The 26,222-nt window shown below is 41.7% G+C and overlaps 1 protein-coding gene across 1 annotated transcript; it reads left to right on the top strand.

Moving 5' to 3' along the window:
• Positions 1-8,631: 8,631 nt before the first annotated feature.
• LOC119728851 (elongator complex protein 3) lies at positions 8,632-26,011 on the top strand. The gene is made up of 15 exons (XM_038201256.1): positions 8,632-8,781; positions 10,426-10,528; positions 11,913-12,003; positions 12,770-12,817; positions 13,594-13,728; positions 15,078-15,146; positions 16,760-16,914; positions 17,612-17,692; positions 18,001-18,081; positions 19,163-19,289; positions 20,603-20,796; positions 22,330-22,486; positions 23,695-23,867; positions 24,634-24,770; positions 25,582-26,011. The coding sequence occupies exons 1-15, from the start codon at positions 8,760-8,762 to the stop codon at positions 25,653-25,655; spliced, it is 1,647 nt and encodes a 548-aa protein (XP_038057184.1). The 5' UTR covers positions 8,632-8,759; the 3' UTR covers positions 25,656-26,011.
• Positions 26,012-26,222: the final 211 nt, after the last annotated feature.

The raw sequence follows: 26,222 nt of genomic DNA, 5'->3' as shown, positions 1-26,222 counted from the left end.
CCCGCTCTGTCCGCCGGTTTCCATGTTTCAAAACTTTTCACTGTGAAACATTTCACTGTTTATCGGTTAAACTGTGTCGATATTGTAAGTCCATTCTCTAGTTCATTGTCTATAGCTGAGCTGGCATGATGTTTCTGTAAGTGTATGCTTAATTGGAATGGGACACGGAGACTGTCATAAGAAAAACAGGGAAGTGAGCGATACATCTCTTATGAAAAAATCCCAGCCCGCAGCACCCATAACCTCCAAACTGCAAAAAAAAACCAGGGCTGGTAGCGGAATCATACAGGCAATTCCTTAGAGATTGCTGAAGGAAAGGAGATCGCATGGATGAGCAAATCAAACTCTTCCTGTGTCCTGAAGGAGTGCTGTAAACCCGCGTGCCAAGACTCAGTCTCCAAACACAGCCCTCTTCCGTGCTCAAGGTAGCACCCCCGAGTCCAAGGTTGATCATCATTTCATCACCTTCTGGATTTAGGGGGCTTATTGATATAATCTGGCGTCACCTTTCCTAAAATGTGTGTCTGAAAAATAGGGCTGACGTCCATGTAAATCCCGTTGGCACTATTACGTCTTTTCAGATTTAAGAGGTAGGGGGAAAAACTTGGGCTTGGCAGAACTCACTTTGCAGTTGTCCTTTATTGCTGCAGTTGCTGCTTTTCGTGTCATGTTCAAAATTTGCAGATACATAAAACAGAAACACTTCTGCCAAAGTCAGACGGTCAACCTATAACAAGACATTTAAGGCAAGCCTATAGTAAAGCTGGTCCCACTGCGCACAAAATGCCATTCAACTGATTCGGAATAGTCATTATCTGCAGGAAGACTTTTTATGCATATGGCCTACACATTTTGCCGAATTTGGCCCATCCATTGGCGTGACGGGGCATTCCTATACAATAGCACTGCCCGGCTCTCAGTTCACCAGCCTTCAACCAGTTTGTCACAAGGGGGAGCCAAACAGTCAGTCAGTCAGTATAGTAGGTACAGAGAGGACACTAGTCTTACCCTCTGGTACCTGGCAAAAGTGGGCTAATGTCGCCAAAGGTCTAGGCCAGCATAAGTCAAAATATCAAATGTCTACTCTCAAAACACCTACTGTTTCCCCACAATGAGATTTATATATTTCATTTATTTATTTTATTTCTTTCTGGTAATGAAACCAAGGATTCCTCAAAAGTACCCTAAGCACTGTAGCTCGAAAGCCTGAATAAACCTGCAGAGAGAGGCAATTACAGTTTTAGAGGTGGGAGGAAAAGCCCAGAAGATATTCTGGGGAAAACCCACGGAATCAGGTAGGGACTGAAAACCCAATCCACATATTGGCCCAGGCAGGAATCGAAACCGGGTCACAGCGGTGGAAGGCGAGGAACAGTCGGGAGGAATAACGCTGCCCGTCATTTTTTCACCAACCTTTTATCACAGACTGAAAACGACTTCCCTTTAGGGGCTTTTGGTGACGCCCGTGAACCGGTTAAGTGCAAGGTTCCTGTCGGTCGTTAATGAATGCTTTCCCCCGACCTGCTGTCACGATCAGCCAGTCTGTATAGGTGAGGAGACGAGGTGGAGCGTGGCTCATTCTACTCCAATTATTGGGCTCAAATCCCCACCAGCAGACCAGGAAATCCCGGATTCAGGCAACTGTTAACGGGCTTCCTGACCAATACGGCTATTAAAAATAATAGTCTAGAATATAAACCTGAGTCAATAGCAGCTATAAGCATTTATGGCTGTTTAGCAAAATATGCCAATATTAAATATGAGATAGCGGAGTACCAGTGTTACAACTGATAATGTAGTAACCAACGGATAATGTAGTAACCAACGGATAATGTATCACCAACCGATAATGTCACATGAATTGACCGATGCTGTATCATAACCGATAATGTAACAAATATTGACTGATAAGTGTAGTAACATTTACTACACTACAGTCAATTTTTGTTACATTACCGGTTGGGACCAATAATGTAACAACAATTGACTGATAGTGTAGTACATTTTACTACATTATCGGTTTTAATTTTGTTACATTATCGGTAAGTGATACTGTATCGGTCAATTTTAATGACATTATCGGTTGGTGATACGTTATCCGTTAGTTACTACATCATCATTTGTGACAACCAGTCCGTATAGCAATATGCACTCCACGACATTTTGGTTGGTAGATTATTGCTCAGCATCTAAGTCATCACAGCTTTGTGATTAACAGCTCATAGAGATGACTCCATAGCTCGATTCTAATGCAGTTGAGTTTAAGCACCACAAAATAGCTAATCTAATTTTCTTACTCCTCAGCACGAAATCGTCTGGGCACGTGGCCATTATGTGCCTTATGATACCGGTTGGTTTACTGAGGTACATTTCAACGTTTTGAACAACTCATAGAGTTGGTGTATTTATATACCGTCAAAATTGAAACTAGTTTAACTGTCTTTTCAAAGTTCAATTATAGGTGTATTAATCATAGGTCTATCTAAAAAAAAAAAAAGTAATATAGGCCTGATATAGGCCTGATGGGTCAAGAATAAACCACGTTACTCGGACCACCGGACTAATTAATTACTTCTGGAATCTCTTCTGAGGACGTCAATAAGCTAGGGCTACAGCTAGTCAGTTATCTCTGACCTTACAGGCAAAACACATGCAGTTTAATCTGGTCCGAGTCGAACGAAGTTATTGACATTATTTTTGGGTGGAAATTAAAACGATTTCGACCGTTTTTTGCAAGTGAGCTTTTCTGATTTAGCAGGTTTGCGAAACTTTCACAAGTTGTGAACTCACGGACCCTTTCAAGTCCAAAACAGTCTTGTTATACGCCTCTGATTTTTGCCTTGGAAATGTTAGTAACCCTGTGGATCATTACTCGGTCATTCACCACGGACTGACAAACCAGATCTCACAATACGTGTTGCCAACAGTGGGATGATCATTACAACGGATATAGGCCTATAAGCGGATTCTTAAAAAACGCAGGACAGTTTCCCCGTGATTAGGGGGATCAGAACGGTACCAAAAGAGCCGACCAAATCCATAGTTGCTGTCGAGGACTATTTACAAGCTGATGTAGGATAATCCTAGCATACAGACTCGGGCTATTTGAGGGGTCATTATCCACGGGTGTTTTAGCTGATGGATATTTTGCCTTGATTTGCGGTCATTGATCCTGGGAATTGTCGAGACATGGCGAGAAAATGCGAGATTTCAGGACCGAAAGTAGCTCAAAAGAAAATCGTTTGAAAGGTTGTGCCCTCTGTGACCGCGCGTATACACAAAACATAATGCAGAACCCTCCACCAACGGAAGACAAACAGAAGTTCAGATAACAATAAAACTAGATAGAGCAGGAACCATTCGAAAATGATTAATGAGTGATACAAATTCCAAAAATAGGAGGAAACCAAAGCTTAGAATTTATTTTTAGTAAATGGCCAGACAGGTATAACATGTCATAAGGGGGAGCCTTGCTAACCACATATTCATTACAGAACAAACACCAGAACTATCAAGATGGAGCAACCAACATGAAAACAAGAACTATTCATTTCGTTCTCATGACAATTGGTTTGTTGGGGTAAAAGTTATGCCTATGTTCCAAGTTTTAGTTTTACATCATGGGACAAGCGTTCAGTCTTTATATGTACTCAAAGGGCAATCCAGAACACAATTTTTTGAGGGGGCCCAAAAAAATGTGGTCCCCAAAAAAGTGTGCCCAAACAAATTACGGCGTGGGGTTCGAGCCCGCTTAAGGGCCCCTAAACATTTTTGGATTCTAGATGCTCTGTGGTGCGATCTGAGGCAATTGCTGACCACTTTAACCAATGTTTTGAGGAAAAGATGGTGGTGTACTCATTGCCTGCCTTTATTGCGAAGTCACTAAAAAAAAAAATTGGATCCGTTGGGGGGGGGGGGGGAATGGCCCCCTTTGCCCCCCCCCCCCCCGATCCGCCCTTGCATGTACTATGTACACCATTCTTTACACAGTATTAGTATTCTTTAAGCCTCATGGTCAGCCTTGTTATGTTGTGAAAGGCAGTCAACATAATGCGGAAAGGTGGGCTGAGTGCAAGGTGCAGATAGAAAGAAAAAGGGGGCCAAGTGTTCCCTTAAAATGAGAACTCCCGCGGGGTGGGGCTGAGCTGTACAACGGCTAATTGAGTAGGGGAACACAATCAATTTATGCACGTGCATGATTAATACTTCGCAAGCGCTAGATGTGACCGCTTCAAGCACGAATGTTAAGGCGCTCACATGAATGTCTTTTTCCTGCAGGTAGGCCTATTTGTTGCAAGGGGAAATAAGAGTTGTGTGGTGGTACTTTCTCACCTTCAACTCTGTGAACCAGGTTCGATCCCCGCCTGGGCCAACATGTGGATTCGGTTTTCAGTCCCAGTCTGATTCCTGTCAGTTTTCCCCAGGAATAACAAATCACCAGCAGTTTTTTCCTCCCACTTCTAGAACCGTAAACGATTCTCCATCACCTTTACCCGAAAGTATTAAGCTAAGATTGTAATTGCAGACTCAAACTCCATGTTACTTTCTTGTCTTCCAGGATAACAACAAATTTGACTGATTATTAAAACCCAGTCCGTGCATGATGCACGTAGACCCTATGTTCCATGGTCAATTCAACCCCTTTCACAGCTGATGAAAAGGAATCTCCTCTGTGTCCTTAGCAGGCTCAGGGATACATTTCACGGACATGAGATGTTTGCTTAACAGACTAGGTTTCTTTCATACGATGTGGGTGATCCGCGAGCTTGGGATGTTAGCTTTGTAACACCGTTTAGACGCAAGATTTTTGAGGACTAATCGTGCTCACAAGGTTCGGTGAGTGGAACACTTCAAGTGATTACAAGATACTCGAAGATTTCGGGAATGGGCTTCTAGACTCATCTTGAGTGTTTAAAAGCAATTCTCGTACTTTCTGATTGTCTCCGAGGGAAAGCCTAGTGTTCTCTGTGACTGTGTACCTATCTCTCCACTAACCGACTGACCGACTGTCACTTGTAAATTGGACTGGTCTAGGACGAGGCTTGCCTATTTAGGCCCAAAAAAACCCACAAAAGTCTTCGGTTTCTGGTATGGAGCTTGCCCCAAAAATGGTGAGGCGGAGACGCGGCTTTTTTTTTTTTACTTTTTTTTTCTTCAAATGTCGGCTGACGCCTGCAAATGGTGCCCGTCTAAATTTAGTGCAAAATGTATGGGAGCCTAAAGAGGCCACATACAGCTTATACTCGATCGTAACCCCATATAAAACACGTTCAAATTGTGCAGCAGCAGGATTCCAGTCAAACCAGTGAGTTTGGTGGTTTTGAGACATCATCTAACATTGAAAAAACTTTTTAATTTTGCCGACTTGCATGGCTATACGAACACAGAACACAATTGGAGGGGGGGGAATTGTGCTCCCCCATAAAGTGGGCCAAAAAAAATTACGGCGAGGGGTTCGGATTTTTGTTTGATTCTATATGCTCTGTGGTGCCATCTGAGTTAACCAATTTATTTTTGAGGAAAAGATGGCGGTGTACGCAGTGACTGCCTTTATTGCGACGACACTTAAACAAAGAAATATTGGGTTCGGTTTTTTTTAGGGGGGAGCATGGTTGCCCCCCCCCCGGCCTGGATCCGCCCTTGCATCCGCCAAGTTTTACAGGTTGTGTACATGAGCATGCGGGGTCACAGTCGGCGCTTCAGCTTTAAAGCTGTAAGCTTACATCAGGTTAGCACGAAGTCCTTGACGTAATTATTGCATTATTACATTACGATGTCATACACTTGTCCGCTGCTTGCATACACCTTATCATGGATGCAGATCTAATTCAAACAAATTGAATTTTAGTTCAATCATTTAGCGCTACATGCGAGACCTGATGATGAGCATACTCCAGAAGCGTTGACGATGGGCCTGGTTATATTTTGAGCACATAATCCTGGGCGAGAGTACTCAAGGATGGTTTACCGTTGAGGGGCGAGTATGGCTCTACAGGATAATGGGTACGTTCGAGCTTACAATTATGTTGCCTCAGGTCATACTGTACTCGCGAATTAACATGGAAATTAACATGATGCCTTATTGGCATCGATCATACAACCTCTCACAAAAATGAAATAAAAACAATACAGTAACTGTTTTGGTCATAATCGCTGAATTAAATTTCAGCTTAACCCTAACTCCCTATACACTAAGTACATTTTGTACTGTGGACCAAGTCTGCCAAAATCCATCAATCACACTGCTTCCAATGCATGCTTTGCTTTTGGCATCCAGGCCCAAGTCCATCATACTCCATCAATATTTAGTCAAACCAGGCCTGTGGGACCAAGTCCCCCAAAATCCACCGAAATGGGGGAATGGATTTTAATGGAGTTGGGGAGGTTTTACACTGCATTAAAGTTTAGCTTAATAATAACATTGAGAACGTTGGTGAACACTGAATCAATACGTGCATGCCAAGCGCAAACAAACCCAAATAAGGAGAGAGATTGTCGATCAAAACAATCCTCCACCTATAGTAGTCTTGCCAAAAGGAATTGGCGAAAGTGGCGGATGAATCCGGGCGAGGCTTAGGGGGTCCCCACCCCATCCCTTGGGACGCAAAAATAGGAAAATAAGGCAGAAAGAAATCTGCTACTCCCCCTCCACTTGACAGCTACCCCTCAAAGATTGATCTGCCCTGGGCGCGTCCCGTTTAAGAAGGTTATTTTAAAAAGTTCTACATCTTTTTGGGTTTGTATGAGCACGTAATCGTAATATAAAGTTGGCGTTTACGTGCTTTTTTGGTGTGGCACCTTGAGAATAGATTTTCAATTTGAATTGACAATTTCTAGCATTACGTTATGAGCTTTCTATACTGAGACATCGCACGATAATATCGGCCCACGACAAGTAATCACTTAATTAATTTCAACCTTTGAATTAAGAGCGGGACGCTACTAATTCGTTCTGAATATATTGTGCGCAATTTCTGAACTGGAGCGCACCATTTAAAACCAATTTTTTTTCAAAACTGTATGGCCTGCAAAAATAAACAAGCAAATGTATTTGTTGCGGGACTTATTTTCGGAAAAGAAAATCGAAATTTTGAAAAAGCACGTATATACCAACTTTAAAGTGACGGGTGGGGAACACATATTACGGGCTCAATATAGATTGGGACAGGTTCCTTCATGCTTCCCCATCTTACTAAGCATAAAGGGAGTGATCCTGAGTATCAGGAAACTTCACGGAACCGCTCACCAGCCAGCTCGTCGTCGATAGCAACAATCCAGATTTCACTCACACACGGCTGATCGTTCGAGTCAACTGCCCAGGGGCGGCAAGGGGGCGCCATTCACCAAAGCACCCTTGAGGTTTTTTTCCTTCGAACTTCCCTCTTACACCTGTTCGTCTTGTAATCCACCTGTAAGCCCCTCCACTTTATCTAGGGATACACCTGCAGAGATAGGACTCCTTCGGTTAGGCCAATGTATGTAACGCCGCATTCACGGACTTGAAATACAATCCTACTTCCTACAGTGGGATGCTGGTGGGATGTGGTGGGGTTTTAGATTCTCGATCACAGGGGAATGATCCATCATATAACTTGAAGTCATCCTCCAAGTACAGTGTAGGGATTTCTTGAATGTTCACTGTAAGCATCCCGTGCATCGGAACCACGGTTTCAAACTTGCCATTTAAGTTTGTACACCTTTGTGTCCTACTTTTTTTTCCGAAGGGGGACATATACATAAATCCCTCAGTGGCCCCCTGATCAGCACAGCTTGCTTAAAACTTGTTTCCTGAATGTCGTCGATGCAAATAGGCCTTTTTATGTCGTATGTATTTGATTCCAGAATTTGATTTACGATACAAATTAAGAAAGTTAGTGAGTCAGTTCAAATGCCTGAATGGCCTTTTTGGCTACTACTGCAACATCAGGAAACACATCTTGTCCTTAAAGGGAATGTACATGTGTACAACGTACGTTAACATTTGCTTTTGCTGCAATTTTCAGAAATAAATGGATTTGGAGGATTAGTATGTTAAAGCAAATATTGTTAAAATGACTTGTTTTACGTTTTGGGCTTGTAGATGCTAGAAAAACCAAGAAAATCATTCATGTTCTTGTAGTCTGATTCCCTGACCCCACTTAAGATGAAACGGAGAATTTATAGACTTTGGGGAATTGTAAGGTCAGAGAATCAGTCTAGCAGGCTTGTACCCCTTCACAGGTGTGTAATCAATTGCAAAGAAAACACGGAATAACTAATTATGAAAAAATAGGAGCAGTTTTTGAAAAAAAGCCAGTTTTCTCCAACGCTGGTCGGCCGACCAGCGTTGGAAAAATACAAAATATTTCTTGAAAATGTCAGCACACCAGGAGCCACGATTTTACAAGATGCTTTAGACTGTCATTCCCTAACAATCCAGTAAGGTATTTTGTGATAATTTGATCATTTCGTTTTGTGATGTTTGCAAATGTTGTATCTTCCCTTTAACTGTTAAATGTATTATCTTCAAATCTGTAATCTTATGGGCAAAACTCGCTAGAAATAAAAATTGTTATCTTCAGAATATTATTATTATTATAGCGCCCTCAATTTGAACAATGTTGCAGATTATTGACAAAAGAGGGCGGTGTACAACTTCTAGTTCACTTCTCTACTTCGTATTTCACATTGTGCAATTATTGCATGACACAATATTGCGATTTTGAGCAACTTCAAGTTCTTTTCACTGCAGGTTTTGAGGAAAATTCACAGGAGACATCATGGGAAAGAACAAGAAAAAGGGTAAGCCAGACAGGAACTCCATTTCTATGTAGGCTACTCATCATTAATACCACCAGATTACATCATTTTCAATTTTGCATTTTGTCTGGTTAATTAGGCCTACGTACACTGACGTAGCTGGAGTTACCCAGCCCTAAATTTTATCATTGGGTTGTCATCTAGGGCTGGAGATAATTTTTCACGTAACCCAGCAGCGTAGGCAGGTCACAAAAAATTAATATGAAGTTTTCCACTTGCATCACAGCTGCGGTACTGGAACCGCAACCGATTGTGCATGAAACAGTCATCGGGTGTTACGCTTCCGCGTGACGTCATGCGCCAACAGCCAGCGCAGCCGGCAAAAACGACTAGTTGACAGCGCGCTGTGCCTGGTAATCGACCGCCATTCATTGTACACAATTTTTTTTGTGCACAAACCAATTGCGGTCCTGGCCATGCCTGCAAGGTTGTCAGGTTAGCGGTTATTCCTCCTTTTTTCACTGCAATTGTAGGCTGAATCTTCATCGTGGATCGTTTTTTACTTCAAGGACCTGTGTAATGGTTATTCCAGGCAAGTTTGGGGTGAGTTACAGTTGCAATTAGTGTCGCAATCGCAATTTTTTTGGGGACCAGCCAACGCTGCTGGTTTAAGTGAAAAGTGTCCTCCAGCCCTAAATGACAACCCAATGATAAAATTTAGGGCTGAGTAACTCCAGCTAAAGGTGAGCAGTGCGTAGAAATAGGACCGCATAGCTTTGGGGGGTCTGACGATATCCTTGCCGTTTGAATTAACAACCAAACAAGAGATTATTGATCATGTTGACAGAAAAGGAGTGAATTAACAGTGAAGGCATTATTCATGTTAATGTCATTTATATATACTCTTACTAGTCTTACTCTTAGTCTTATAAATCCACGATTAAATCCTTATTATTGGCGGATCTGTATACGTATGTCATTGTCAGTGACAGCAAACAAAAGAAACAGGGCAATTGCATAGTTACAGGCCTCTCTTTAGTTTTGGTCAAGTTAGAATCAAGGTACTTCCAGAACTGTGATGTTTTACAAACCTTACACAGATAGGCATAACGTTATTAAATGTGATGTTGCAGAAAATTGTCAATTTTGTGTCACAAACATTTCGGCCCCAGGATTTTGTACTTTTTATCTTGATACGGCCAGGTACCTTGGCGTTGATTCAAAATCCTTGAAATGTCATATGAAATGTTGAAATTTACAAGGTTCTCGCTTACCGAGATCGCAGGAATATCCACTCAGCCGTCTGTCATCGTTGGCTGTCGACTGAGGACGCTTTAACTCTCTTGACTATCTACACGACAGCTTTCATTTGATAGTGCGAGAGAAAGTAAAAGCTTTTTGGAAGCCGCGCTGTAGTTGGTCTACTTAAAGCGCCCTCAGTCGACAGCAAACGATGACAGACGGCCGAGTAGATATTCTTCGACTCTCTCTAACTATTTTGGTAAGTCCAATAACTTAAAACGGATTCTTGAACAAGGCCTGAACTACACAATCGCCAGGAAGAGAGAGGCTGCAGCCCTCTTTAATTATGCTGTCTTGCATTCTTATCGCTCAAGTCCATGCAAGATTTCATCCACACTGACCGCAGCAAAAGCAGTAATCGTACATTGAACATTTACTTTATAGGACCTCAACCTTCACACGCAGAGATGATGGTGATGACTGTTTCTGACATTGTCAACCAACTCATCGTGGCCCACGAGCAAAGCAAAGATGTCAATTTAAACAGGTACCAATCGTTTTTGTGGGCGCGTGGTCTAGCGGTAGAGCACAGGATTCATGATCGTGAGGTTGTGGGTTCGAGCCCCGCCATGGCTATGCGTGTTGTGCCCTTGAGTAAGGCGCTTTACCTCAATTACTCCTCTCAACCCAGGTGTTAATGGGTACCGGCATTATTCAATGCTGGGAAGGTAACAGACTCGCTGTGGAGGAGGTGTGGCGATCCCCCCACAGCAGCATATGAGTCTGGCCCAATCGCTAATGAAAGAGAGATGGGCACTCCGTTCCTGTGGACACTGGTTCGTCCCTTCACCTTTAATCGTATTAAATATACAGTGGTGTGACTGGGACATCAAATCACAAGATATTGTGCAATCATCAATTTTTATGATAGTCGCCCAGCACAAGGCCCTATTTAAGGGCCACTCGAGGTGACTGCAACACGAAGATGGAAAGGAAGCTAAAAAGAGACAAATTGCTTGAAGTAGAAAGATCAGTATTGACGTTACACTTGAACTGGGACAGAATAAAATCAACGAGAATTTCGGGAAAACAGGATACAGGTAAGAAGCTCCATAGTGAGGCAGTGCTCAGGAAGAAACTGGATGACTACTTCCTAGAATTTGCTTTGGGATCAATGATTGTATGGATTAGAAAGGAATGGAAAGCGGTCTACCAATATATGGTCTACCAGTCTAGGTGCTAAATGTTGTTATGGTTTGATACGCGATAACCCACTGCCACGATAACTCGCTGCAGCGATAACCCGCGGCAGTGAGAGGACGTTATAGCGACCAACCAATATCACCCAAGAACCTGTCAGGAACAACGTCTAGCTTATAGGGAAATTTGTAAAATCTCCCCCCGAAAAATGGGGGAAACTAGTGCGCATGCGCTACTTCTGCAGGCAATTACGGTCCATTTTCAGTCCCACGCACACTACACACCACAAAAGAGCTGACCAGTGAAGTTGCACAAAAGTCTTGCTGCATCTTTTATACTACTGGAAGAAATTTAAGAGTTTGGTTCGGAACTGCAATGAAATGTTTTGAATGCGCGCTGCATATATTAGGCCAAACAGGTGCGCGCACATTACACAACCGATGTGAATTTCCCTAGACGTTGTTCTTGACGGGTTCGTGGGTGATATTGGTTGGTCATGATAACGCCCTCTCACAGCGGCGGGTTGTCGTGGCGTCGGGTTATCGCGTATCAAACCATAACAACGTCTAGCCCCTAGACTACTACCAATACCCAAGAATCTACAAGTAATCCCACAGAAGTTAGCACTTGGCATCAAACAGATAGGGATAGGAGATTGTTGACATGAGATCACTAGCTTGCATTTTTACCATCATTCTTACATCATGTTCTGGTACTTTTTGTTTTATCAGGATGAAGAGTCTGACATCCCAGAAGTATGGCCTGTCATCCCAACCCAGACTTGTGGACATTATTGCCGCAGTACCCTCAACACACAAAAAGGTAAGTGTTGTTCTTTTAAAGCCAGAGTCCATCATTTGCAGCCATCCAAAAAATAACTGGCGTATTTATTGTTGAAAAACATACTTGGTTGAAAGATAGTAAGGGGACTAAACTCCCTGTGAATTTATTCTTTCTGGCAAGCTGTCATTTTGAAGAAATCAACGAAAGAAGGCCTTTCCAACGGTGCGTCTTAAGAAGCACCGTTGGAAATTTCCGTTAGTAGTTCGTTTTTTTTCAATAGGCGAAGTGCGCGCAAGCATTGGCACAACGCACACTATAATTCGTCAGATCAGTGCGCGACATCGCGTAGCTGCATTCGGCTCAGTAAGAACGTGTCTCGGACGCTGAATTCAGGCCCAATTCAAAACATGATTCAGCAACTTTTGATTTGAAATCGAGATCCTAGAATGCTGTTTTTCTCGGAATAAACAGCTGAAGCTGAGCTGAAACTTCATCAGGTTAGCTGTTCAGCACCCTTCTTTAGAATTTGATCACTATTGTTGCTTCAAACGAACAAAATGCACAAATTACAAATGATGGACTATACCTTTAACGACACTCATTTTGTAAACAGTAGAAATGCCACTTTTAAACTTTTCAAATCAAATCAAATCAAATACAATCAAGACCTAAGTAAACAAAAATTTACAACTTTGTAAGGAGTTTAAGCATTCAAGCAGATTAAAGAAAGTGGATGACACGTGTTGTGTTAATGAAAACAAAGAATTGATTATAGTTTGTTTGTTTATTTGTTTGTACATTTCAGGTTCTTATTCCTAAGCTGCGGGCGAAACCAATCCGTACTGCCAGTGGGGTAAGTATTGACAATTTCATCAGTTCTGACAATTTATTGGTCAGGTCGTGGTGGAGAAGTTAAAGAAGCTCTAGAAACAAACTTTCTGAAGACAAATGGATATCTGAATCACCACTTCTTCTCCGACCACTAAAATTAGGCTGTCGTGTCTGTAACATTTCCAAAGCAGACAAAACCATGGAAAGCTGCCAAGAAAGTGATGCGAGAAATCCAACAGAATATTCTTTTGTTCTTTAGTTGTTGGAGAAAAGCAACTGGAAGACTGTGCAAGACCAATAAAACTGACAAATCAGTCGGCATGGTGCCCCTGGTGGAATTTGAATAGGTGGAATTCTTGAAATCAAGAACACATTTCCAGTGCTATTTCATCTGAATTCTACCATTAGGCCAAGTAAAAAAAAAATGTTTAGAATCCTGCCTTTTTGAAAAAAGGAAAGAGTGGGCCCTTTTTTTCCCTTCCAAAATGGCCGCCCGACCCGACTATTTTTTCAAGATGGCCGTCAGCTTTTTTTTTTAAATGGTCGCCACTTAGATTCAGGAAATCACATACCAGCTTTATATGGGCTACATGCAACAGATAAAGAGGCCAAAATGATGAATTACTGTTTAAAATTTATCATTTTGGGGGTTTAAAAAAAAAGAAAAAAAGGAGGGGGCCTCTAAAAAGGAAGGTGGTGGGTACACAAAACATTTTTTTTTTATTTGGCCTTACTGATTCATCTTATCTTTGACATAATTGTTTTCCCCAATTTTCTGATTTTTAAAAAAAAAACCAGATTGCAGTTGTAGCAGTGATGTGCAAGCCCCACAGATGTCCACACATCAACATGACGGGCAATATTTGTGTCTACTGCCCTGGTGGACCAGACTCTGACTTTGAATATTCAACACAGTCATACACTGGATATGAGGTCAGTAACCAAGAAGTTTGCTGATATATCCACAACAATCAGTTGATGTCCACACGTCAACATGACATGAAATATTTGCGTCTACTGCCCTGGTGGACCAGACTCTGACTTTGAATATTCAACACAGTCATACACTGGATATGAGGTCAGTAACCAAGAAGTTTGCTGATATATCCACAACAATCAGTTGATGTCCACACGTCAACATGACGTGAAATATTTGCGTACATACTGCCCTGATGGACCAGACTCTGACTTTGAATATTCAACACAGTCATACACTGGATATGAGGTCAGTAACCAAGAACTTTGCTGATATATCCACAACAATCAGTTGATGTCCACACGTCAACATGACATGAAGTATTTGCGTCTACTGCCCTGGTGGACCAGACTCTGACTTTGAATATTCAACACAATTATACACTGGTTATGAGATCAGTAGCCAGGATCTTTATGAAGATGTCCACAATAATCAGTTGATATCCACACATCAATATGACAGGAAATATTTGTATCTATTGCCCTGGTGGACCAGACTCTGATTTTGAATATTCAACAGTCGTACACTGATTAGGCAGTCATTAACCAAGAACTTTGCTGATATCCACAACATAATCAGTTGATATCCACACGTCAACATCACGGGAAATATTGGTGTCTACTGCCTTGCTAGACCAGATTCTGATATTCAATATTCAACACATATCTGCAACATCAAGTAGATATCCACTGGTTAGGAGGTTAGAAACCAAGAACTATGCTGATATCCGCAACAGGCGTAATAAGTTGAGATCCACACATCCGCATGACAGGAAATATTGAGTCTGCTAGTCTCAGTGGAGCAAATTAACCTTTCCAACAGTCAATTTTAATCACAACTAGGAATCAATGCTGATATCGTCAAAATAGTGGATATCCACACAGCTACCTATTAAATCAAAGTATTGCTTAAACAATTTCATTATCAACATAGGCCAAGTTCGCGCAAGGACTATAGTTGACCAATGGTTAACTAACCTTTGCCCGAACTCTGTCTAGTCGATGGTGGTTGACTACGCTAGTCGACTATTTGGAACCAGCCTACTGGGGTTGGTTGCTTCGCTGGTAACCAATAGCCGCGCGCATTCATAACGCTAGCAGAGAGCCAGGATCCAGAAGTTTTGCGATGACAATTTGACCAGCGTTTGACTAGAGACATTCGCACGTTGCTATCAGTGCGCAGGCGTACAGTACGACACAAATCAACCACTAGTCGACTAATGGTTGTTGCCCGAACTTGACCCATACATGTAGATTCTTAACCTCATGGATTGAAAGAAATTCTTTTTACTGTGATTTTCTTTCAGCCAACATCCATGCGTGCTATCAGAGCAAGATATAACCCCTATCTACAAACAAGGCATAGGGTTGATCAGGTGAGTATGAACACTTAGTAATGCCACTGATTCCTAAAGATAATCAAAGAAAAGCCACATTTAAGAACTATTGTAGTGTCTAACTTAACCCTAACCGAACACAACCCATCAAAGTTCAACAGCAGGTTTTGTTTCAATCTGTTGGGATAGGTACAGCACCCCTAAAGTGATGGTCGTTCACACTGGGGTTGGTATACCTCAAGAAACTAAGTCCAACAGTGTGTGTGTACAATTTCCCATGTGGGTGTTGGAATTTGCCTGAATGGGTATGGTTCCTAGTAAATTAGGCTGGGGAGTTATGGTTAAGGATGTGACTTTGCAGTTAATTTTGTAAACGTTTAGCAAATATTTTTTCAGAACCGTTTAAACGTTTAGCCATTCACAAAGGCTGATGCATGCTCATTACGTTTGCAAACCGGTGTGATTGACATGATAAATCAACAATGGCAGTCATCAGAACGTAAAAACTTAACTACGTGTGCCCCGAATATAATCAAGTATTGAAGCGCTTCAAAGGTTTTGTAAATGAAATAGGTTTGAAAACATCATTAATTATTTGTGCTATGTTGGTTTAACTCAAAGGAAGACTGCGTGAATGGTGAACGCCTGTCCCTTTTTTTATAATTCAGCTTTTAACATTTGTGGAAAATTTGTAAACGGATTTTGAATTGTTTTTGTTTAAGCGTGTAAACGTCACATCCTTAGTCTGACTCTAATGCCAAGACCCTATTAAAACTTTGTGGAAAGAATGTTCCACACAGAATACAAAACAAGGAAGATCAAAGTGTGCTTTGCTTCGTGTGAAAGTTTGTTTGCTATGATTGTAGGGGGATAAGGGTAGATAACGTGCTAGGTGGTTTCAATAAGCCATTTCGGCGTTACAAAAATGTACTACTGTGCATGCGCACATCCCATGACAACGATTAGGGTCGGGGGATACACAGTTCGCCACACGCGTGCAAAATCATAGCGGGGTACCAACGAAATTCAAGAAAAGTTCTTATTTTGAAGTAGATGCAAAATGTTGATTGTTTTCAACGGCACCATGGTTTACGTTGTTTTGTGTGCTCCAACTTTTGTGCGAACAAAAATTTCCATCTTCTGTTTTACTAGAACAAAATTGCAAAATGTGGATTCGAATACCACGTCCCCCATAGACTTGTGTGTATTTATCTGCTTTGTTTATCTTTCGACACTAAATCGTTGAATCTGATGTGCGCACGTGCAGTAGTACATTTTTGTAACTCCGAAATGGCTTATAAAATGCTTATAATCCTGTACGGCAACAATTTCCCCTTCAACATTTTATTGAGACTTAGATCTCCCTGAAATGACTTAAAAATAAATGTCAATTGTTTTTTTCAAGATCGTACCATCCCTTGCCAGAATTTGGAACCAAAAAATGGATGTTAATTGTGATCTGAGGGTTTGCGTTGTGGACAGTACAACTTGGGAGAATTGTGAGAACACACTGTTCAAAGTGACTACATGTTTTTTTCTAAAAGAGAAGTCGTTCAAAATTTCAACACCTCTGGTCCTAAGAACTACATCTCTTTGTAAAAAGAAATCCACAAGTAGATGTTGAGAATTCTGTGAAATCTGATTATTTTCAGCTGAAGCAGCTTGGTCACAGCGTGGACAAAGTGGAGTTTATCGTCATGGGTGGTACATTTATGTCACTGTCCGAGGAGTACAGAGATTACTTCATACGTAATCTGCATGACGCTCTGTCGGGGCACACCAGCGACAGCGTTTCTGAGGCAGTCAAGTAAGTTAAAACAGACACTTTTTTTCCCAAACATTTTGCTCAAGGATTGAGGGTAAACCTAAAACGGCTTACTGCTTTTTTCATGTACCGCTGCCCAATAAAACTCAGGATTCAAATTGGTTTTGATTTGAATGTAAATGACTATGAATTCAAGTAAGATTTGAGGCTTTGCATGGTGGAGAAACTAACGAATAAAAGGTTTGCGGAAACACCATGTGGGAATAATTTCTCAAACTAAGAGAATGGTTCTTAAAAGAACCAGAGATATAAACTCGACATTTCAGTCATTATGCTCTGACCGTCTTCAGGAGAGTGCCTAAACTCTAAGAAAGTAAACACCTAAGTACTTTACTTTCTTAGAGTTTAGGCACTCTCCTGAAGATGGTCAGAGCAAACTGACCGGAATGTCGAGTTTATATCTCTGGGTTTTTTTTTTTTTTTTTTCAGAACCATTTTCTTAGTTTGAAAGACTATGAATTTAATTTTTTATATTTTTCCTGAACGTTTTATCCTCTGATATCTGTCTTTATCTGTCTATCTAGCCATAATCATACTGAAAGACATTCGTTTAAAAAAAAAAGAATCATGTTTTAGGGTTCATCAAAACTGGAATAAGGTAAGATTTTCAAACTGGAATTGTGCACAAGTTGCTCGTGGAGAACTTACAGTGTCAGCTTTGACGTTCTTGATGTTTTAGGTACTCGGAGAGAAGCCTGACAAAATGCATTGGAATCACCATAGAGACGAGACCAGACTACTGTCTCAAAAGACACATCAGGTAGGTCAAACAGAACCAAGACCTCGAATGCCGGGATGAGTACACAGCACAAACTATACTCTTTTCCGCCTACTATTACTGTTGCACATTACCATCGGAGGGTCGTAGTGCTCTCCAACCTCCCCGATCAGAAGCAAGATACCAACTTTTACTTGCAGATAACTGAATAGTACACAAATAAAACATGGTTTGAGGGTTGATAGTCCATATTAGCTCCCCGAGGTGTTGCAAGTTTCTCCTCGGGAACTAGTCTGTCAACTTCCAATACCGAGGGGTAACAGTCTGACGTTTATTCCTCTGCATCACAGTGACATGTTGAATTACGGCTGCACTCGTCTTGAGATCGGAGTCCAGAGTGTTTATGAAGATGTAGCAAGGGATACCAATCGGTGAGTATTTTAACCTTTAAATTATTATTATTATTATTTATTTCTTGTAATGAAACCAAGGATTCCTCAAAAGCGCCCTAGGCACTACACATGTAGATCGCAAGCCTGCAAAAACATGTATTGAAAAGATGGTGACGAAATTGTCATTTTAGAGGTGGGAGGAAAAACCCAGAATATTCTGGGGGAAACCTACGGAATCAGGTAGGGACTGAAAACCCAATCCACATGTGGACCAGTGCAGGAATCGAACCTGGGACCAAAGAGGTGGAAGGCAAGGAAAGAAACCACTGTGCCAATCTAACACCCCTGATGCCAACTCACAGCATGAATAATTTGACATGTGGCACTTATGAAAGGCACTTGGTGTAGAAAATGCACTACTCATAAAAGCTCAATAAAGTACTTTTCACAGCCAAGTTGACTTCCACTGAGCCTTGGTCAAGGCTTTTGTCGATCCATTGTCCCAAGGTATTTGTTATTCACCAGCTGATTGCATATTGTAGCCGCGTGAGGTTGCTGTTCACACTTCGTACAGTGTGTGTGGACGGCTAGTGTTTATGTTAGCGGCCAGACACCATCACAGATACTATCGACCAAAGCCTTGACCGAGGCTACCTTCAAATAGACAGTTAGAGAACTTTTTTGAGGGAGTGTTGCCAATCATGAGGCCCTGTTAAAGATTTAAAGGACACTCGAGGTGAGGGCTACACAAAGATGGGATAGAAAAGGAAGCTAAGAAAAAGAAAAATTACTTGTAGGTCCCGTGTGTTGTATTGCAGTGCACGTAAAAGAACCCAGGTAGCACTTATCGCTAAGAGAAGGGGTTTGCCCCGGTGTTTCTGGCAGTGCGTTTATCTTCAGCCATGATGTCTGCACTTATAAGGAAGGAAGTGCGTAGGAAAAAACTGGATGAATACTTCTAGATTTTGCTTTGAGAACAATGATGGATTTGAACTGATGGAAAAGCATGTAATGCGCCTAAAGGGATGGTTAGGAGTAACAACCTGAAAAAGACCGTTAAAAGTCCAGTAATTTTCAGCGACCATGAAATTTAAGTTGGATTCTCTCCAATCTCTTGCAGCGGACACACAGTTCAGGCCGTCTGTGAATCCTTCAATTGGTGTAAAGACGCTGGCTTTAAGGTGGTGACTCACATGATGCCGGATCTTCCCAACGTAGACATGGAGAGGGACATCGAGCAGTTCATCGTAAGTCAATCGGAAAATCTGACAATTTGTCGGAAACATTGGCATTGCCACACCAATTTAAAGCGGGATGTGGCTAGAAAATAGTTAACAGACCGCAGTGGACTAACCATTAACCCACCTACTGTTTTAACAGTCACAGACAGTCAAAAAGTCCATCCACTTCCCCCGCCATGCCTTTTACATTGGCTAGTCACAAACAGTCAGATCATATTTAACAGGTATGCAACTTTTCCTCGGATCAGCTGATTTCCTCTTTTTTGACTTCCAATGTGTGCCATTAAAAATAGAAAAACACTGTACAAAGTCTTGGAAAGATTTGAATTTCCTCTTTTTTTGTGACTTCCCAGTTGCATGCCTGATTTAAGCGAGCACTCTGACTAGTCAAATTCAGTCAGCAGACAAAAGCAGCAAACTGGTGTCACAGCTGTCTTATCAATCACCTACAGTCACAGCACAGCTGTATCAAGTTACATAAACAGTCACAGCCAGTCAATCCTGCTTTATGTAGGCTGGGAGCTCTGCAACTGTTGAAAACAGTCACTTGATTGATTTTGATTGAAAGGACAACTTGGCACAGAATGTATGTTTGCATAAAGGGGTTAATATCGTTTTCACACCACCCCACATACCTTCTAGTGAAGCCTGTTGTCGATTTCAATGACTGAAGGATAATTGTTTCTCATAGGCAGATTTGTGGCACCTCTTATTGCACGTAATAAAGAATCCATTCTATCAATTATCTAAGGGTATTACAATTTACAGGTGTATTCTTCAGGGTTTCACCTTAACTTTTTTTTTCACTAGCCAGCCAGGCTACTGAAACAGACTCTTTAACTAGCCCGAGGGCATTTTCACTAGCCCGCATGTTTTTCTTCTATATAGTGTCTCATCAACAACAATGTGCATACATGTAAAATGTGTATCCTGAGGCAATCTTGTCAGTGTTTTTAATAAATAGATCTAATAATTTAACCCTTAACAGTTAAGAAGATTAGACACAAATATTGATACAGGTTTGCTTTCTGAATTTAATGATTTATGTCTTTCTGTCTTTTCATCTTTGCTGTAGCAAGCCGGGCCACTTAAGGAATAGTTTGACTAGCCCGCCGCTATTTTGACTAGCATTTGGCTAGGGGGCTACCGCTAAAGTCCAACCCTGATTTCTTTCTACATGTGTGGTTTCTTAGACAGTGCATGTGAACGTTTTCAAGTTTTGAATTCTCTTCTTGTGGAAAATCAATTTTCTAAACCGTGTCTTCAAATGAAGGCCATTCTCTAGCATTGCTCATCTTTGTTTCTTCTTGTAAAACTAGGAATATTTTGAAAACCCGGCATTCAGATCTGACGGGCTGAAACTCTACCCGACCCTCGTGATCCGGGGCACAGGGTTGTATGAGCTGTGGAAGACGGGACGATACAAGAGCTACCCACCGGGCATGCTCATTGACCTTGTTGCTAGGATACTTGCCTTGGTGCCGCCCTGGACCAGAGTATACAGAGTGCAAAGGTTTGTCCAACAATGGAAAGTTCAAGACCTAAATACAAACTTTGTCACTTCAGATAATGATTCAAACTAATTCATAGAAAATCTAACATTCCCATTACTGAAATTGAGCACCCACTGTGAACATTGATGAATACAAAAAATATATATAGAAATGGACATTGAAAGAAAAAAATTACACAAAAACAGGTATACCACCTGCACTACATTGTCTTACATTGTTTTTATTCCCTAAGATTCTATAAAACCATACAGTGCTTGGACAGTTCGGGTGGTACAGGGAGTAGCAGGCAGGGGGTTTGGGGCAGTACAGGGGCTAATGGGTTGACAAAGGGCTTCAATCTGTTGCTGTCATTAGCAGTTGGCTGATATCGTAAGATAATCAAGGCTTACTTGTAGATATTTTAACCCTGCGAGCTGCTAAGCGTAAAAACTTACGCCGCGTAGCTGAGGTGCTCACCCGTGAGGCAGTTTTGATTTCGCGTATAAAATACTATTTTGTGGACACAATGCTTTCTCTAATGGTCTAAATATTATGAATGCAGGTCCCCGAACCCACACAAGATTGAATCCCCTCCAGTAGGTCACTCACAGACATTGTGGCTGCACAGTCATGTACATATACACTGCATGCCCTGTGACCATTACATGTTGGATTGACCATTACATGTTGGATCCCCCCAAAAAAGATGGACATGAAACAGTCGAGACAGCCTTTCTGTGGCTCTAGACAGCTGTCACTGGGACAGCAGTAGAGGATGATTGATGACATTGTTGTGACGGCGGTATGTACAACACAGAGCACTTTTTTTGTGCACAAGTGAATGGTCTTTGGCTGGAGGCCCAACTTTCCCAGGGGCGGCTGACCCCCAAGTGAACTCCTACAAGAAAAGCGACCATACCATCTCAAACCACAAGGTTCACTTTAGGATTACATGTAGATTCAAGGGAATTGGGCGATAGCTTCATAAAAAAAAGAAGAAACAAAAAAAGGGACTAGCGCGTGAGCCCCTGCACAGCCCGCAGGGTTAATCATGTTAAAAATACTGTGTGTTTATAAACCACACATATCCACCGTTACTGATGTTCAGGGCACTACATCATCATTACCTCTGTTCATTGGCCAATGAAACATTCACAAGACAATCTCAGCTCTGTGGGAAACGTACAGTTCGTTGTTGCCATTTCGGTACAAAGCAGCTAAAATCAATACCCATCTCTGCCCTCACAGGTACCCATTTTACTCCTGGGCGGGGAGAAGCAATGAGTGAAAAGTGCCTTGCCTAAGGGCACACACACCAAAACCCCAGGCTGGACTTGAACCACAACCTGCAGAATTACCCACAGATCATGAGTTAATCATGACATGACATGGTATTATTTCTTACGTTCTTGCATCCAGAGACATCCTAATGCCCCTCGTCAGTTTCCAGCACGGTGCATGGCAACTTTCGTGAGCTTCATTTTCTTCTCTCGTTACACAGATGTAATAAACTGCAATTTAAACCAAAGTAAATTTTATGTTCTTTAATTTAGAGATATCCCGATGCCCTTAGTCAGTTCGGGTGTGGAGCACGGCAATCTCCGTGAGCTTGCTCTCGCTCGTATGAAGGACCTTGGAACACAGTGTCGGGATGTCAGAACCAGAGAGGTTGGAATACAAGAGATTCATCATAAAGTCAAACCATATGAGGTAAAGTAAGAGGGAGAATTCGAAATTAAACAAGTAGTAACTCGAGGTTCACCTCAAGTTTCTACAAGGTTTTACAGGGTTTTACAACGTACAACAAGCAGTAACTCGAGGTTCACCTTGAGTTTCTACAAGGTTTTACAGGGTTTTACAACGTACAACAAGCAGTAACTCGAGGTTCACCTTGAGTTTCTACAAGGTTTTACAGGGTTTTACAACGTACAACAAGCAGTAACTCGAGGTTCACCTTGAGTTTCTACAAGGTTTTACAGGGTTTTACAACGTACAACAAGCAGTAACTCGAGGTTCACCTTGAGTTTCTACAAGGTTTTACAGGGTTTTACAACGTACAACAAGCAGTAACTCGAGGTTCACCTTGAGTTTCTACAAGGTTTTACAACGTACAACAAGCAGTAACTCGAGGTTCACCTTGAGTTTCTACAAGGTTTTACAGGGTTTTACAACGTACAACAAGCAGTACCTCGAGGTTCACCTTGAGTTTCTACAAGGTTTTACAGGGTTTTACAACGTACAACAAGCAGTAACTCGAGGTTCACCTTGAGTTTCTACAAGGTTTTACAGGGTTTTACAACGTACAACAAGCAGTACCTCGAGGTTCACCTTGAGTTTCTACAAGGTTTTACAGGGTTTTACAACGTACCTCGGGGTTCAACCTTGGGTACATGTAATTGCTTGATTAATTTTAGATTCTTCCCTTAAAACTCTGAATGGGAAAAGTGACATGTAGTGGTGCAGTGACACCTCTGTGCTCCAAGCTTCCAGCTCAAGCCTACAGAAACCTCACAACTTGTTGGAATCCAGTCTGATGACAAAGCATACTGTTTGATACTTGAGTTTACACAAGTAAACGCGTAACAGACAACAGAAATTTAATGACAGATGGAGTCACTGCAACTTGGGAAATGACAAAGCTGGTGGCTGACGTGATGGTGAATGGACCAATAAGAATTCAGCTGTCGCTCATGAATATGTATAAAGTATAGTAATAACAATTACTAGCATGCAGTAGGCAAGATGGAGCACAGAGGTCCTTCAACATTACCACTCTCTCTTTTTCACCTCTACAGGGTACTTGGGAACTGAGTTGAGACACCATACAATCAACTTAAACAATTTGGTGCCTTGTAACATGTTTACATGTACTTTATCACAGTAGTTTCATTAACATTCTTGCTTCACTTTCCTCTCAGGTTGAGCTGATCCGTCGGGATTACTATGCAAACGGAGGTTGGGAGACCTTCCTGTCCTACGAGGACCCAGAACAAGATATTCTGATCGGACTTCTCAGACTCAGGAAATGCTCTGATCAGACGTTCAGACCAGAGACTAAAGGAGGTGTCTCCATCGTGCGAGAGCTACATGTGTATCCTTTATCAGGGTTTCCACAGTCATGGAAAAAATCCTGGAATTTAAAGCTATCGTGGAAAGTTGTGGAATAGTCCTGGAATTTTGTTATTTTACAAGGAGTCATGGAAGGTTAATATTCCAAAGAAAACAGTCATGGAAAAGTTAAGGAATCCTGCCCAACCCATACTTCATGTGTAATATTTGGCTATCATTATTAAAGGAACTTAAGCCCTTGCTGGTACCCTAGACTAACTTGGACTTGAGTAATGGAGGACAAATCATTAAGTTCAGGTAGATTTATGAAGCAGTTTGACAATCAGTGCAATCTGCTCTCCACCGTCGTAGTTTATCAGTTGTACTGCTAGGTGGACAGAGGCAATCGTAGTAAAGTGTCTTGCCCAAGAACACGAGCATCATGATCTCCCCCGGGCTCAAAGCTGCAATCCCACGACAACATTTCAATGTAGGGCAAAACCCAGTTAGAAAAGTTAACCAGTAAGAACATGTTTTATCGCTAGGTGGATGGAGGCAATTGTAATAAAGAGGCCTGCCCAAGAACACAGATGCCATTGTCTCTTCTGGGTTAAAATCCTAAAACCCGCTCTAACACTATTTAGGTGTAGGTCATACAAAAATTTCCATTAGTATGATACAAATAAAAAATCTCATCCAAGAAAAGAAAGTCGGCCACTCAACTGTCTACTGTACTGACAACCGTTTTTTTTTTATTTAACACTTGCCACAGAGGTGATGTTTACACCTTAACGTATACATTTTGACAGCTATGGCAGTGTGGTTCCGGTTAGTTCCAGAGATCCGAGTAAGTTCCAGCATCAGGGTTTTGGAACCTTACTGATGGATGAGGCAGAGAGGATTGCCGTGGAGGAGCACGGGGCATCCAAGATTGCCGTCATCTCAGGTCAGTTCACAGATAAGAAACAATGTGTGGGGAGAATGTTTTACTCAAAGACTCAAGTGGTTATTATTAGTAGTAGTATTTTATTTTTGGTAATGAAACTGAGGATTTCTCAAAAGCGTCATAGGCACTGTAGCTCACAAGCCTGAAGAAACATGTAGAGAAAAGACAATGAGAAGAAAGGACATGTTAAACTCTTGCTCTATCACACCCCCCCACTTCACTTTAGTATATGCCAAAGGTGACTTGCACGTAGAAAGTCACAGTCAACATAGCACGCGGACGCAGTGCGCAGCACGCGGACGCAGCGCGCAGCACTAGCAGGGTATATGCGCACTGTTGTCATCTTCGAGCGGTGTGATAATTCGGCGAAATTTGAGAAATAAAGGCAGTGTCCTGAAATTTGTTTCTTGCGGATAGTCAGCCTAATGTAAATAATGATAATAACATTGGATGACTTTTTTTCGGGGGATACAAGAATATATTGCACTTGCTATTCTTGTATCCCCCTCAAAGCAATCCAATATTATATTATTATACTCCACGACTTAATCAATCAGTCAGTAACTCAGTCAGTGGACAATAGACTGGCTCTTTTGGTCCCGTAAAAATTTCATTAAAGTAAAAGTTGCTCGAGTACAGGTACCGTACTCATTCCAGGACCCAAGAGCTTTAGATGGGTACATTTCAGTACAGAACAAGAAGAGGACAAGTATGAGCAATATAGCAAGTACTTCCTCAAGGGAAGGGAGTTGTTTTCGTTTGAAATGGATTCCCTTTCTATGACATGTATCGCTATCGCTCTGTTTTGCAGGTGTTGGAACGAGGAACTACTACCGAAAGCTTGGGTATGAGCTCGATGGTCCCTACATGTCCAAGCTGTTATGACATCATCGTTGTTAATCATGAAGCATCGTCACAGGAACATTTATGTTGTTATGGCAACAAATGAATACAAGTACATAGGGAATGCTACAGCGTGACAAGCGTCTACTCAAAACCAGATCATGTGATCATACTTCTAAGAGCAATGGATTGTTTTAATATTCAGTCATAAATACCAGACAGTTAACCCATTCCAATTGGTCGGGAGCGTGTCACATGGGTGGTCTTAAACCGCCATTCATAAATACCTAAGAAAGTTTACCCATTCCTATTGGTCGAGAGCCCGTCACATGGCCGGTCTTAAATGGATGATAAAGACATAGCTAGCTGGTCTTAAACACTTTTCCAGTGTCCCATGAAATTCGGACTCTTACAAATCCAGTGCCTCCAACCATTTTATTGGTTGAACGTTCACAATCCTCACGTAGGCATGCGCAATACTACCAGTGAGTCAGTATTTGTATAGTCCTAAATTCACAACGCCCCAGGTGCATTCTGCGCGACATCGCACATTACGCGCGCCAGTGTCCATAAAAGGAGTTGTTTACATCATATTCGCGAATTGGACAC

This window comes from Patiria miniata, unplaced genomic scaffold, assembly GCF_015706575.1.
Source record: "Patiria miniata isolate m_02_andy unplaced genomic scaffold, ASM1570657v1 HiC_scaffold_20, whole genome shotgun sequence".
Classification (NCBI taxonomy): Eukaryota; Metazoa; Echinodermata; class Asteroidea; order Valvatida; family Asterinidae; genus Patiria; species Patiria miniata.
Note: the sequence above shows the minus strand (reverse complement) of the source record. Positions and strands in the feature narration are given on the sequence as shown.

Excerpts from the sequence above, each read along its gene's own strand:
- LOC119728851 (XM_038201256.1), top strand. The coding sequence starts at position 8,760 with ATGGGAAAGAACAAGAAAAAGG. Across the intron at positions 15,147-16,759 it reads CAAGGCATAGGGTTGATCAG|CTGAAGCAGCTTGGTCACAG; the intron begins GTGAGTATGAAC and ends GATTATTTTCAG. Across the intron at positions 16,915-17,611 it reads AGCGTTTCTGAGGCAGTCAA|GTACTCGGAGAGAAGCCTGA; the intron begins GTAAGTTAAAAC and ends TTGATGTTTTAG.